The 16,347-nt window shown below is 45.3% G+C and overlaps 1 protein-coding gene across 2 annotated transcripts in view; it reads right to left on the bottom strand.

The window, feature by feature from the left end:
- The window catches only part of LOC126291422 (uncharacterized), a 146,501-nt gene that overhangs the window by 72,669 nt on the left and 57,485 nt on the right, over positions 1–16,347 (bottom strand). For both annotated transcript variants that reach the window (XM_049984936.1, XM_049984937.1), the window contains exon 2: positions 9,603–9,705. In XM_049984936.1, coding sequence (XP_049840893.1) covers positions 9,603–9,695 — 93 coding nt within the window. In that variant the 5' untranslated portion in view covers positions 9,696–9,705. The remainder of the gene's footprint in view (positions 1–9,602; positions 9,706–16,347) is intronic.

The following is a 16,347-nucleotide window of genomic DNA, read 5'->3' as shown; positions in this document are numbered from 1 at the left end:
ACAGAGTGTTGCAGGAGCAATGTTCACTCATGAGGGATACCATAGAAACGATCATTCTAAACAAAAAGGTCTAATAATCCTGAGCTCCAACATGCATACTTCAACCACTAGGTGAACTTCTTAAGTAGAAGAGATCTGCTTCGCTGTAGCGAAGGCGTAAAAGCGTTCATAGGTCTTAAGGTAGCAGTCTGTATTTTAGATTCCATGTTGACTAGAGTTTTCTGCTTCTAAAGATTTTTCTTCACATATTTCAGAATATAAACCATATTCCCAGGCACACTGTATGCATAGATTAAGCGAACAGTAAACGAAAAATACTGAGTAGGATAGGAGAACTTTTAGATCGTCACTCCATATTCGATACAGTCCTATATGCAAATGACCTGTCACTGATACCGCATGATGAAGATGACTTTCAGATGAGCGTCTACAAGTTGTAGCAGGTAACATCAGAATACAACCTAAAATGTCTGTAGATAAAACGATAGTCATGGCATTCCAGGCCATCAACCAGTAAGATAAAAATATGTGTTGAATAATAAAGTTTTGGAGTACGCCAAACATTTTAAATATATAGAATGTTACACCATGTGGGTTGGACCAAAAATTAAATACATGTGCTTGTCCATGTGAAATGATTATTAAAAATTTGCACACTAAAGCCGGGAAAACCCCGCCGAATTCTTATAAAATCACAGTGTTTCGGCCGTCACCGTTTGTACTCATGCGCCAGAACATTATGACTGACTTCTACCGCCGCGCGGGATTAGCCGAGCGGTCTTAGGCACTGCAGTCATGGACTGTGCGGCTGGTCCCGGCGGAGGTTCGAGTCCTCCCTCGGGCGTGGGTGTGTGTGCGTGTGTTTTTCCTTAGCATAATTTAGGTTAAGTAGTTTGTAAGCTTAGGGATTGGTGACCTTAGCAGTTAAGTCCCATAAGATTTCCCACATATTTGAACATATTTTTGAACTGACTTCTACCAACTTTCGTCCATTTTTTGGAACACAATGCAGCAGCGATTCTGCATGGCATGGGTTACATAAGTTCTTGATAGGTTTCCCGAGATCCTACATCTACATCTACATCCATACTCCGCAAGCCACCTGACGGTGTGTGGCGGAGGGTACCTTGAGTACCTCTATCGGTTCTCCCTTCTATTCCAGTCAGTCTCGTATTGTTCGTGGAAAGAAGAATTGTCGGTATGCTTCTGTGTGGGCTCTAATCTCTCTGATTTTATCCTCATGGTCTCCTCGCGAGATATAGGTAGGAGGGAGCAATATACTGCTTGACTCTTCGGTGAAGGTATGTTCTCGAAACTTTAACAAAAGTCCGTACCGAGCTACTGAGCGTCTCTCCTGCAGAGTCTTCCACTGGAGTTTATCTATCATCTCCGTAACGCTTTCGCGATTACTAAATGATCCTGTAACGAAGCGCGCTGCTCTCCGTTTGATCTTCTCTATCTCTTCTATCAACCCTATCTGGTACGGATCCCACACAGCTGAGCAGTATTCAACCAGTGGGCGAACAAGCGTACTGTAACCTACTTCCTTTGTTTTCGGATTGCATTTCCTTAGGATTCTTCTAATAAATCTTAGTCTGGCATCTGCTTTACCGACGATCGACTTTATATGATCATTCCATTTTAAGTCACTCCTACTGCGTACTCCCAGATAATTTATGGAATTAACTGATTCCAGTTGCTGACCTGCTATTTAGTAGCTATGTAGCTAACATCAAGATTCAATTGCCATTCCCTGCACCATGCGTCAATTTGCTGCAGATCCTCCTGCATTTCAGTACAATTTTCCATTGTTACAACCTCTCGATACACCACAGCATCATCTACAAAAAGCCTCAGTGAACTTACGATGTCATCCACAAGGTCATTTATGTATATTGTGAATAGCAACGGTCCTATGACACTCCCCTGCGGCACACCTGAAATCACTCTTACTTCGGAAGACTTCTCTCCATTGAGAATAACATGCTGCGTTCTGTTATCTAGGAACTCTTCAATCCAGTCACACAATTGGTCTGATAGTCCATATGCTCTTACTTTGTTCATTAAACGACTGTATCGAACGCCTTGCGGAAGTCAAGAAACACGGCATCTACCTGTAAACCCGTGTATATGGCCCTCTGAGTCTCGTGGACAAATAGCGCGAGCTGGGTTTCACACGGCCGTCTTGTTCGAAACCCATGCTGATTCCTACAGAGTAGATTTCTAGTCTCCAGAAAAGCCATTATACTCGAACATAATACGTGTTCCAAAATTCTACAACCGATCGACGTTAGAGATATATGTCTATAGTTCTGCACATCTGTTCGACGTCCCTTCTTGGAAACGGGGATGACCTGTGCCCTTTTCCAATCCTTTGGAACGCTACGCTCTTCTAGAGACCTACGGCACACCGCTGCAAGAAGGGGGGCAAGCTCCTTCGCGTACTCTGTGTAAAATCGAACTGGTATCCCATCAGGTCCAGCGGCCTTTCCCCTTTCGAGCGATTTTAATTGTTTCTCTATCCCTCTGTCGTCTACTTCGATATGTACGGTCATAAACAAATTAACTCCGTATCACAGCACAATGAGCCACACTACCCTCCTCACGAACGAGCACCTCACCAGCCTTGGCACGACACGTCTAAGCATGGTTCACGCACTTCCAATAAATTACGGGCCAGTGATTTGTGGATGTGGAGCCGGTGGGCGACAGTGATGTTTTTCATCGGGTTTATATCAGGTGAATTTGGTGGCCAACGTGAGTTCACTGCCCTGCTCCTCGAACCACTGCCCTCACGGTACGAAAAGGTTTATTGACGGAAGAGGCCACTGGCTTCGGGAAAGACATGAACGTAAAGGGAGGCAGGTGGCCCACAATAACGTTGAGATATTCCACAGCTACCCTGGTGCCTTTTACTATTAACACAGGCCCCATGGAGGACCAGGTGAGTGCCCCCGTAGCATAATACTTCCACCACCGGCTCGTGACCGCGGAGACGTCCAAGTCTCCAGAAGCCGTTCGCCTGGCATAACCATCCATCTGGCGTTACAAGAAACGTGGTTTACCCCAACAGGTGACATTTTTCCATTGATTCCGTGCCCACTGCTATCTTAAGATGCAGATGGAATACAATTTAAGGGTGGTAGGACGTCAAACGAGCCGACTTGGAGCAGGAGAGGCACCGCAGGACATTTTAATTTCCACTGTCTATACGTTTACAAATAAATTCATAAAACTTTGCCAGTGTGACCAGGAAGGATTCAGAACTCACACCATAGGAGTGGAAGCTCGAAAACAAAACGAAATGATTTTTTTACATGTGAAATTTCATCTTTTTTTCACTTAATAATGGCAGCATTTTTTGCTATAGGAACACTTTTCTTCATAAGTAAGAGAGATTCTTCGATGAATTTTGCACAGCATATAAACCATACTTAAAGCTGCATGAAACTCTATTTTTCCAAATCTATTAAAAACAGTGGTAAAAATTGAGGTAATTAACTATACAATTTGTGTTTTTTCTAAACATGAAGTTTAAAATATAACAGTTCATTTGTTTTTTCATAAATTAAATAAATTCTAGAGTTTCATACAGCTGTGAGTATGGTATGCATGCTGTGCAAAATTCATCAAAGAATCTCTCTAACTTATGAAGAAAAGTGTACCTATAGCAACAAATGCAGCCTTTAGTGAGTGAAAAAATGATGAAATTTCGCACGTAAAAAAATTTATTTTGTTCTGTTTTTGAACTTCCACTGTAATGAGTGAGAATCCTGAATCTTTCCTGGTGTTGCTGCCAAAGTTTTATGAATTTATTTGTAAAAGTATAGACACTGGAAATTAAAATGTCCTGTGATGCCTCTCCTGCTCCAATTCGGACCGTTTGACGTCCTACCCCCCTTAAGTTTCACAGAGAGCATTCTGCGGCATTGGCCCCTTACCTAGCTTGCATTTATCGCGAATCTGTCGCCCAGGACAAAGTCCCAGGCCACTGGGAAAAAGCGCATGTCATTCCTGTATAAAAGAAAGCTAAGATAACGGACCCACATAGCTACAGACCACTATCCTTAAAGTCGGTTGGCTGCAGAATGTCTGAACATATCGTAAGTTCGAATACAATAAATTGTCTTGAAACAGAAAACCTTTAGTCCACAAATCCATCATTCATGCGATAGTCAGCGTCCTCTTTGCCCACATATCCTACAAAGCGAGTATCGAGGGCAACAGGCAAATTTCATCTTCACAGATTTCCGGAAAGCGTTTGATAGGGCGCCACTGCAGATTGTTGACGGAAGTCTGAGCATACGGATTAGTTTCCCAGCTATGTGAGTGGCTCGAAGACTTCCTAAGTAACAGAACTCAGTACGCTGTCTTCGACTGTGAGTGTTCACCAGAGACCACGGTCTCGTCAGGAGTACCCCAGGGAACTGTGGTAGGACCGATCTTACGCTGTCTATACATAAATGATCTGCCGGGCAGGGGAAGCAGCAGTTTGCGGCTGTCTGCCGATGACGCTGTGGTGTATGTGAAATGACATACTTCAGTGACTATAGGAATATGAAGGATGACTTAGACAGAATTTGTAGCTGGTAGGCTCTACATGTAGAAAGCTACATCGATTAAATACACTCCTGGAAATTGAAATAAGAACACCGTGAATTCATTGTCCCAGGAAGGGGAAACTTTATTGACACATTCCTGGGGTCAGATACATCACATGATCACACTGACAGAACCACAGGCACATAGACACAGGCAATAGAGCATGCACAATGTCGGCACTAGTACAGTGTATATCATCCTTTCGCAGCAATGCAGGCTGCTATTCTCCCATGGAGACGATCGTAGAGATGCTGGATGTAGTCCTGTGGAACGGCTTGCCATGCCATTTCCACCTGGCGCCTCAGTTGGACCAGCGTTCGTACTGGACGTGCAGACCGCGTGAGACGACGCTTCATTCAGTCCCAAACGTGCTCAATGGGGGACAGATCCGGAGATCTCGCTGGCCAGGGTAATTGAGTTACACCTTCTAGAGCACGTTGGGTGGCACGGGATACATGCGGACGTGCATTGTCCTGTTGGAACAGCAAGTTCCCTTGCCGGTCTAGGAAGTACAACGATGGGTTCGATGACGGTTTGGATGTACCGTGCACTCTTCAGTGTCCCCTCGACGATCACCAGAGGTGTACGGCCAGTGTAGGAGATCGCTCCCCACACCATGATGCCGGGTGTTGGCCCTGTGTGCCTCGGTCGTATGCAGTCCTGATTGTGGCGCTCACCTTCACGGCGCCAAACACGCATGCGACCATCATTGGCACCAAGGCAGAAGCGACTCTCATCGCTGAAGACGACACGTCTCCATTCGTCCCTCCATTCACGCCTGTCGCGACACCACTGGAGGCGGGCTGCAAGATGTTGGGGCGTGAGCGGAAGACGGCCTAACGGTGTGCGGAACCGTAGCCCAGCTTCATGGAGACGGTTGCGAATGGTCCTCGCAGATACCCCAGGAGCAACAGTGTCCCTAATTTGCTGGGAAGTGGCGGTGCGGTCCCCTACGATACTGCGTAGGATCCTACGGTCTTGGCGTGCATCCGTGCGTCGCTGCCGTCCGGTCCCAGGTCGACGGACACGTGCACCTTCCGCCGACCACTGGCGACAACATCGATGTACTGTGGAGACCTCACGCCCCACGTGTAGAGCAATTCGGCGGTACGTCCACCCGGCCTCCCGCATGCCCACTATACGCCCTCGCTCGAAGTCCGTCAGCTGCACATACGTTCACGTCCACGCTGTCGCGGCATGCTACCAGAGTTAAAGACTGCGATGGAGCTCCGTATGCCATGGCAAACTGGCTGACACTGACGGCGGCGTTGCACAAATGCTGCGCAGCTAGCGCCATTCGACGGCCAACACCGCGGTTCCTGGTGTGTCCGCTGTGCCGTGCGTGTGATCATTGCTTGTACAGCCCTCTCGCAGTGTCCGGAGCAAGTATGGTGGGTCTGACACAGGTGTCAATGTGTTCTTTTTTCCATTTCCAGGAGTGTCTCTTGGCGTAACGTGGCAAAGCGATATGAAATGGAATGGGCACTTTAGAGTGGTAATAAGTCAGGCGAATATTCGACTTCGTTCTATTGGGAGACTTTCAGGACAGTGTAGCTCATCCACGAATGAGACGACGCATAAAACGCTGGACCGGCCCATTTTTGTGTTCTTTTAGAGGGTTTCGTATATGTGCCAGGTTGGTTCAAAAAATGGCTCTGGGCACTATGGGACTTAACATCTGAGGTAATCAGTCCCGTAGAACTTAGAAATACTTAAACCTAACTAATGTAAGGACATCACACACAACCATGCCCGAGGCAGGATTCGAACCTGCCACCGTAGCGGTCGCGCGGTTCCAGACTGAAGTGCCTAGAAACGCTCGGCCACTTGGGCCGGCTACCAGGACGGTTTAGTGGAAAGCTAGAAAAAATTCAGAGGGGAGATGCTACGTTTCATAAAAACCCAAAACAAGCCAAAGTTCAAAATTTTCTTTTTGTTATTTACTCGATAATTAGTTTCAGGCTAGGAGCTATTTTCATTGAATAAATAAAAAAAAGCGAAATTCCGACTTTGGCTAATTTGTAGTTGTACTGATTAACAGAATTTGCTGACCTGCAATTATTCCAGAATGCTGGAAGTTCGCCAGCCGCTGTGGCCCAGCGGTTCTAGGAGCTTCCGTGTGGAACCGCGCTCCTGCTACGGTCGCAGGTTCGAATCCTGCCTCGGGAATATATGTGTGTGATGTCCTCAGGTTAGTTCGGTTTACGTAGTTTTAAATCTAAGCGACTGATGACCTCATACGTTACGTCCCATAGTGCTTAGAGCCATCTGAACCATTTTTTGCTTGAAATTCGTTGCTAGACTTGTTAGCCGTAAATTCTGTCACCACGCAAGTATTACGGAAATTCTTCATGAACTTAAATGTGAATCCTTGGAGGAAAGACTACGTTCGCAAGACACTATTAACAAAATTTGGAGAATTGGTATTTGAGGCTGGCTGCTGAACGATTCCACTGCAGCCAACATACGTTTCGCGTAAGGACAACGTAGGTAAGACGCGAGAAATTAGGACTTGTACGAAGGGTTTTAGATAATTTATTTTCCCTCGTTCTGCTTGCGAGTGGAACAGGAAAGCATATCACTTGGTACCCTCCTAACGTTAGCTTGAGGAGTGTAGATGTAGCTGTAGATGGAGATGTAGATGTAACTGACGATGTCATTGGATAGTCATTGGAAAACGATGGGGCCGTCTGTTAAAAGGTCCCTTCTTCAAGAACGTGCGCTAGACAGTGTCCTGCAAAACACGTGCCCGGGCCACAACTGCGCTGTGTCGTCAGATCTACCACAAATCGCCACCTATCCTGCTTTACAGAGGGGTCAGCCTTCGACCTACACGCTCTCTTCTAGCCTTCATAATGTTTCGGTTCATCTACATCTACATCTCTGCTTACACACTTATGTGCCTGGCTAAGGATTCATCGAACCATTTATTAGTACTTCTCCATCATTCCACTGTCGAATGGCGCGTTGTAAAAACGAACACCTAAACTTTTCCGTTCGAGCTCTGATTTCTCTTATTTTATTATGATGATCATTTCTCCCTACGTAGGTGGGTGACAACAAAATATTTTCGCATTCAGAAGAGAAAGTTGGTGCTTGAAATTTCGTAAATAGATCTCGCCGCGAAGAAAACCGCCTTTGTTTGAGTGACTGCCACCCCAACCCGCGTATCATATCAATGACACTCTCACCCCTATTGCGCGATAACACGAAACGAGCTGCCCTTCTTTGCACTTTTTCGATGTCCTCCGTCAATCCCATACCGCGCAGCAATATACCAGCAGAGGAAGGACAAGTGTAATGTAGGCTGTCTCTTTAATGGGTTTGTCGCATCTCGTAAGTTCAAATGGTTCAAATGGCTCTGAGCACTATGGGACTTAACATCTGTGGTCATCAGACCCCTAGAACTTAGAACGACTTAAACCTAACTAACCCACACACATCCATGCCCGAGGCAGGATTATAACCTGCGACCGTAGCAGTCGCGCGGTTCCGAACTGAGCGCCTAGAACCGCTCGGCCACACTGGCCAGCATCTCGTAAGTGTTCTGCCAACAAAGCGCAGTCTTTGTTTCGCCTTCCCTACAATATTATCTATGTGGTCTTTCCAACTGAAGTTGCTAGTAATTGTAATTCCTAGGTATTTAGTCGAATTGACAGTCCTTACATTTGTGCGATTTATCGTATACCCTAAATTTATCGGATTTCTTTTAGTACCCATGTGGATGACCTCGCACTTCTCTTTGTTTAGTGCCAATTGCCACTTTTCGCACCATACAGAAATTCTCTCTAAATCATTTTGTAATTGGAATTGATCGTCTGATGATTTTACTAGACGGTAAATTAAAGCGTCATCTGCAAACAATCTAAGGGGGCTGCTCAGATTATCACCTAGGTCATTTATGTAAATCAGGGACAGCAGAGGACCTTTGATACTACCTTTCGGAACGCTAGATATCACTTCTGTTCTACTCGATGATTTACCGTCTATCGCTACCAACTGTGACCTCTCTCAGACGAAATCTCGAATGCAGTCATACAACTGAGACGATACTCCATATGCTCGCAATTTGATCAATAGTCGCATGTGAGGAACGGTATCATAAGCCTTCTGGAAATCTAAGAATATGGAATCGATCTGAGATCCCTTGTCGACAGAATTCATTACTTCATGGGAATAAAGAGCTAGCTGCTTTGCACAAGATTTTCTGAATCCGTGTTGGTTTTGTATCAGTAAGTCATTTTCTTCTAGATGATTCATAATGTTCGAGTACAGTATATGCTCCAAAATCCCAATGCAAATTGAGGTTAGTGACATGGGTCTGTAATTCAATGGGTTACTCCTATTTCCTTTCTCGAATATTGGTGTAACCTGTGCTACTTTCCAGTCTTTAGCAACCGACCTTTAGTCAAGTGAGCGGCTGTATACGATTGCTAATAAAGGCGCTATTGTGACTGGTTGGTGTACCATCTGGACCGGAAGACTAGCCTTTCTTAAGTGATTTGAGTTGTTTCGCAACACCTAAGATATCTACTTTCATGTCACTCATGCTAACAGCTGTTCTGGTTTCGAATTTTGGAATATTTACTTCGTCTTCTTTAGTGAAGGAATGACAGAAAACTGTATTTAGTAACTCCGCTGTAGTGGCACCATCATCGGTAACATTTCCATCGCTATCGCGCAGTGTACTTTGCCACATAAATAACGAACGATTCATAGTACCAATAAGCGCCTCTGGTAAACCGTCGGTCACGATTTGCATCTGCTCACTTGCAATACGCGATGCCTCTTCCCACTAACCAGAAAGCTGTGTGGGCTGCTTCCCTGTGTGAAACTGACTACGTCCACTGACAAGGCTGAACATGCGGGGTGTGAAGTAAGAGAAGTGTGTGTGTGTGTGTGTGCTCACCATGAACATCAAATGTTTGACTTCTGTATTAGGTTACAGTGTAGCTGTGGCGGGCTGGAGAAGTGTGAATGACCGCAGCATGGGTACTCACCATGTGGGTGATGGCTATTATCTGCGCCGCCTTGCGCATGTCCTTGGCACAGCATTTCCGCGTCTCCCAGGGCACTGCATCCAGATCTAGCATCACGTGTCACCTGGAAACATAAATCGAGTGAGAGTCCAGTTGGTCACTGGGATTCTGTTACGTCGATAAGCTCCCATCTTCATATACGGTCGTCTGCTACCCATGTTGACCCAGCTGTTAGCGCGAATGGGGCATTTGAAAGCAGGTGTTACAGATATATAACATTACATTACATTTATCGTTTTCCATGGAACCCTTGGAGAGGAGTGTCTGGAATCCGGAAATAGTTAAAGTTTTTCTTTTACTCAGATACATGGATATTGTACATTTCTAAGGCAGACAGAGTTGTGAGCTAGTGAAGGTATTCATCGATGAAGTAGAAGCAGTTGGCCAACAGGAAGTTGTTTAATTCACTCTGACGCCGATCTGTATCACTTACAAGACCTTTGATATGTTGTGCTAAGTTACTGAATATATGAGTACCCATGTATTTGAGTCCGTTTTGTACTAATGTTAAGCTTTTATAGTCCTTATAGAGATTGTTTTTGGTTCTGGTATTATAATCATGTTTTGCACTATTTCGTGTAAAAAGAGACATGTTGGAAATGACAAAGAAATTCAATGAGTATATCTACTGAGAAGTAGTAGTTAGAATACCAAGTTTCTTAAAGACGTCACTGCGTGATGATCTATCTAGGACTGACACCATATATAATTCTAATAACTCGTTTCTGAATTTTGAAAATGATCTCCTTCTGAGACAACTGTCCCCAAAATATGATTGCATAACTCATTAGTGAATGGAATTGGCCGAAAAAACTAACTTCCTCATTTTTAAATCACCTATTTCTGCTATCCTGTATCACTTCACTGACACCCTCTCCTCTATTTCACCATAATACAGAACGTGCTGCCCTTCTTTGAACTTTTCTCGATGCACTCCGTTAATCCTATCAGGTAAGGTTCCCACACAGCACAGCAGTATTCTAGAAGAGGACGGACAAGTGCAGTGTAGGCAGTCTCCTTAGTAGGTCTGTTACATTTTCTAAGTGCCCTTCCAATAAAACGCAGTCTATCGTTAGCCTTCCCTGCCGCCGTTGGATAAGCAGCTGCAGCAGCAAGTCGTATACTCCTAGCTCACTCATTTGTTACATAGTTTAATTCTTAATTTCTTTGCGTGTTTTTGGTACTTGCATTGTTTAATTCATAAATTTCGGGCGTATTATAGTACTTGAGAGTTATTTTTTTAGTACCTGAATAGTGTAAAATCGCGTAGTCTCCTTCCGCCGCCAAGCAGTGTGTCAGCAGTGCGCAAGTAGCAGCATTACTGCATTTCCTAGGCACTCTTGTATTTTAATAACCGTTTAAATTGTTTGTCCTCTCTGTAGATAAATTCAGACGTTATTTGCACAACAGTTTTTAGCATGGATATGGACTGCAACTGCAACTGTGTTCGGATGCAGGCTGAGTTGGCATCCCTTCGCTCCCAGCCTCAGGCAGTGTTGGCTTCAGTCACACAGCTTGAGGCTGTTGCCAATGGGCATCACAGTGGGGGTCCGGATGGGGGTTTGTCGGGGGCGGCCAGCTCGCCCCACGCATCCCCCGAACGGACTACGACTGTGGCTGCCCGGGATACTGCCCACATTGAGGCTGACCCCTCCCTGCGGTAGAGTGGAAGGTCGTCTCGAGGTGTGGCAGGGGTCGAAAGACATTCCGGAGGGCTGAACGGAATGCCTCTCCAGTTTGTCTGACGAGTCGGTTTCAGACTCTGTCCCCGGCTGATACTGTTCGGTCGGAGATGTCTGCTTGTCCTGTTCCAGAGGTTGCCCCTCAGCCTGCAAGATCCGGACAGTTGCAGAGGGTCGGCTTACTGGTAGTTGGAAGCTCCAATGTCAGGCGGCGTAATGGGGCCCAATGTGCACTCCGTGTGCATACCGGGGGGAGTCATTCCAGATGTGGAAAGGGTCCTTCTGGTTGCCATGAAGGGGACAGGGTGCACCCATCTGCAGGTGGTCGCTCATGTCGGCACCAATGATGTGTGTCGCTATAGATCGGAGGAAATCCTCTCTGGCTTCCGGCGGCTATCTCATTTGGTGAAGACTGCCAGTCTCGCTAGCGGGATGGAAGCAGAGCTCACCATCTGCAGCATCGTCGACAGGACTGACTGGGGACCTTTGGTACAGAGCCGAGTGGAGGGTCTCAATCAGAGGCTGAGACGGTTCTGCGACCGTGTGGGCTGCAAATTCCTCGACTTGCGCCATAAGGTGGTGAGGTTTCGGGTTCCGCTGGATAGGTCAGGAGTCCAATACACGCAGCAAGCGGCTACACGGGTAGCAGGGGCTGATGGCGTGGACTGGGCGGTTTTTTAGGTTAGATGGCCTTGGGCAAGTTCAGAAAGGGCAACAGCTTCAAAGGGCGCGGTGCAAAGTCAGGCAATGCGGGGACCAAGCAGAAATCGGTATTGTAATTGTAAACTGTCGAAGCTGCATTGGTAAGGTACCGGAACTTCAAGCGCTGATAGAAAGCACCGAAGCTGAAATCGTTATAGGTACAGAAAGTTGGCTGAAGCCATAATTCTGCAGAAATTTTTACAAAGGCACAGACGGTGTTTAGAAAGGATTGATTGCATGCAACCGGTGGTGGCCTGTTTGTCGTTGTTAGTAGTAGATTATCCTGTAGTGAAGTAGAAGTGGATAGTTCCTGCGAAATATTGGGTGTGGAGGTTACACTCAACAACCGAGCTAGGTTAATAATTGGCTCCTTTTACCGACCTCCCAACTCAGCAGCATTAGTGGCAGAACAGCTGCGAGAAAATTTGGAATATATTTCACATAAATTTTCTCAGCATATTATAGTCTTAGGTGGAGATTTCAATTTACCAGATATAGACTGGGATACTCAGATGTTTAGGACGGGTGGTAGGGACAGAGCATCGAGTGACATTATACTGAGTGTACTATCCGAAAATTACCTCGAGCAACTAAACAGAGAACCGACTCGGGGAGATAACATCTTGGACCTACTCATAACAAACAGACCCAAACTTTTCGACTCTGTAAATGCAGAACAGGGAATCAGTGATCATAAGGCCGTTGCTGCATACCTGAATATGGAAGTTGATAGGAATATAAAAAAGGGAGGAAGGTTTATCTGTTTAGCAAGAGTAATAGAAGGCAGATTTCAGACTACCTAACAGATCAAAACGAAAATTTCTGTTCCGACACTGACAATGTTGAGTGTTTATGGAAAAAGTTTAAGGCAATTGTAAAATGCGTTTTAGACAGGTACGTGCCGAGTAAAACTGTGAGGGACGGGAAAAACCCACCGTGGTTCAACAACAAAGTTAGGAAACTACTGCGGAAGCAAAGAGAGCTTCACTCCAAGTTTAAACGCAGGCAAAACCTCTCAGACAAACAGAACCTAAACGATGTCAAAGTTAGCGTAAGGAGGGCTATGCGTGAAGCGTTCAGTGAATTCGAAAGTAAAATTCTATGTACCGACTTGACAGAAAATCCTAGGAAGTTATGGTCTTACGTTAAATCAGGAAGTGGCTCGAAACAGCATATCCAGACACTCCGGGATGACGATGGCTTCGAAACAGAGGATGACACGCGTAAAGCTGAAATACTAAACACCTTTTTCCAAAGCTGTTTCACAGAGGAAGACCGCACTGCAGTTCCTTCTCTAAATCCTCGCACAATTGAAAAAATGGCTGACATCGAAATAAGTGTCCAAGGAATAGAAAAGCAACTGAAATCACTCAACAGAGGAAAGTCCACTGGACCTGACGGAATACCAATTCGATTCTACACAGAGTACGCGAAAGAACTTGCCCCCTTCTGACAGCCGTGTACCACAAATCTCTAGAGGAACGGAAGGTTCCAAATGATTGGAAAAGAGCACAAGTAGGCCCAGTCTTCAAGAAGGGTCGTCGAGCAGATGCGCAAAACTATAGACCTATATCTCTGACGTTGATCTGTTGTAGAATTTTAGAACATGTTTTTTGCTCGAGTATCATGTCGTTTTAGGAAACCCAGAATCTACTCTGTAGGAATCAACATGGATTCAAAAAACAGCGATCGTGTGAGACCCAACTCGCTTTATTTCTTCATGAGACCCAGAAATTATTAGATACAGGCTCCCAGGTAGATGCCATATTCCTTGACTTCCGGAAGGCGTTCGATACAGTTCCGCACTGTCGCCTGATAAACAAAGTAAGAGCCTACGGAATATCAGACCAGCTGTGTGGCTGGATTGAAGAGTTTTTAGCAAACAGAACACAGCATGTTGTTATCAATGGAGAGACGTCTACAGACGTTAAAGTAACCTCTGGCGTGCCACAGGGGAGTGTTATGGGACCATTGCTTTTCACAATATATATAAATGACCTAGTAGATAGTGTCGGAAGTTCCATGCGGCTTTTCGTGGATGATGCTGTAGTATACAGAGAAGTTGCAGCATTAAATTGTAGCGAAATGCGGGAAGATCTGCAGCGGATAGGCACTTGGTGCAGGGAGTGGCAACTGACCCTTAACATAGACAAATGTAATGTATTGCGAATACATAGAAAGAAGGATCCTTTATTGTATGATTATATGATAGCGGAACAAACACTGGTAGCAGTTACTTCTGTAAAATATCTGGGAGTATGCGTGCGGAACGATTTGAAATGGAATGATCATATAAAATTTATTGTTGTTGAGGCGGGTACCAGGTTGAGATTCATTGTGAGAGTTCTTAGAAAATGTAGTCCATCAACAAAGGAGGTGGCTTACAAAACACTCGTTCGGCCTATACTTGAGTAGTGCTCATCAGTGTGGGATCCGTACCAGATCGGGTTGACGGAGGAGATAGAGAAGATCCAAAGAAGAGCGGCGCGTTTCGTGACAGGGTTATTTGGTAACCGTGATAGCGTTACGGGTATGTTGAGCAAACTCAAGTGGCAGACTCTGCAAGAGAGGCGCTCTGCATCGCTGTGGAGCTTGCTCGCCAGGTTTCGATAGGGTGCGCTTCTGGATGAGGTATCGAACATATTGCTTCCCCCTACTTATACCTCCCGTGGAGACCACGAATGTAAAATTAGAGAGATTCGAGCGCGCACGGAGGCTTTCCGGCAGTCATTCTTCCCGCGAACCATACGCGAGTGGAACAGGAAACGGAGGCAATGACAGTGGCATGTAAAGTGCCCTCCGCCACACACCGTTGGGTGGCTTGCGGAGTATGAATGTAGATGTAGATGTAAATTTTCTATGTGTTCCTTCCAATTTAAGTCGTTCCAAGATGTAGTTCCTTTAGATTTGACTGATATATCGTATAATCGAGTTCAACGGATTCCCTTTAGCACTCACGTGGATGACCTCACACTTCTTGTTATTTAGGGTCAATTGCCAATTTTCGCGCGATAATGATATCTTTTCTAAATGATTTTTCAATTTTCGAGCTTCTGTAGACGTTACTACTCGATAAACGATAGTGTCATCTGCAAACAACTTAAGACGGCTGCTCTGATTAAATCGTTTATATAGATAAGAAACAGCAGCGGGTCTATAAAACTACCTTGGGGAACGCCAGAAATCACGTCTGTTTTACACGATGACTTTCCGACTGTTACTAAGAACCGTGAGCTCTCTCACAGGAAATCACGAATCCAGTCACATAAGTGACGACACTCCATAAGCAGGCGATACCATTACAAGCCGTTGTGTGGAACAGTGACGAAACCCTTCTGGAAATCTAGAAAAAGGGAATAAATTTGAAATCCCTTGTCAATACGCACAACACTTAGTACAGAGCTAATTGTGTTTTACAAGAATGACGTTTTCTAAATCCCTGTTGACTGTGTCAGTAAACCTTTTTCTTCGAGATAATTCGTAATGTTTGAGCACAAAATTTGTATGTTCCAAAATCTTGCTACATATCGACGTTAATGATGTGGGCCTGTAATTCAGTGGATTACTCCCATTACGTTTCTTTAATACTTGTGTGTCCTGTGCAACTTTCCAGTCTTTGATACGGATCTTTCGTCTAGCGAACGGTGTATATGATTGTTAAGCATGGAGATAGTGCGTCAGCATACTCTGAAAGGAACCTAATTGTTATATAGTCTTGACCGGAAGAAATGCTTTTATTAAGTAATTTAAGTTGCTTCACTAATCCGAGGATATCTACTTCTACGTTACTCCGGTTTGAATTCTGAAATACGAGAGTTGCAACTGAAATAGTGGCAGCTATTTATTCATAACCGATACAAAAGATTTACATGTTTGCACCTGTTACTGTGCTTCGAAGTAGTCACCAGCATTGTGTAGAACCCGTTGCCAGCGATGTGGAAGGCGTAGTATACCGTTAGCAGAGCCTATTCTGTGCGAATGGAGCGGTCTACTGCCTGTTGAATCTCTGGAACAGTTCTGAAGCGAATGCCACGAAATGGTTCCTTCAGAATCAAATCAAAGTCACAAGGACTTAAGTCCGGGGACTATGGTGGATGGTGCAGTACTTCCCAGTCCCATCGACCGAACAGAGCAGCCACAGCTTGCGCTGTATGCGCATTGTCGTGCAAAATGGTGGGTGGGTTGCGCAGAAAGTGTCGCCGCTTCTTTCGCAGGTGATGCTCCAAAAACGATCAGTAATACTGTGCATTGACGGTCTGCCGTGGAGGAACGTAACGCGTTAGGATAACACCACCACAGTCGTACACGAGAATCACCATAAC

The sequence above is a fragment of the Schistocerca gregaria genome, chromosome 9 (genome assembly GCF_023897955.1).
Source record: "Schistocerca gregaria isolate iqSchGreg1 chromosome 9, iqSchGreg1.2, whole genome shotgun sequence".
NCBI lineage: Eukaryota > Metazoa > Arthropoda > Insecta > Orthoptera > Acrididae > Schistocerca > Schistocerca gregaria.
Note: the sequence above shows the minus strand (reverse complement) of the source record. Positions and strands in the feature narration are given on the sequence as shown.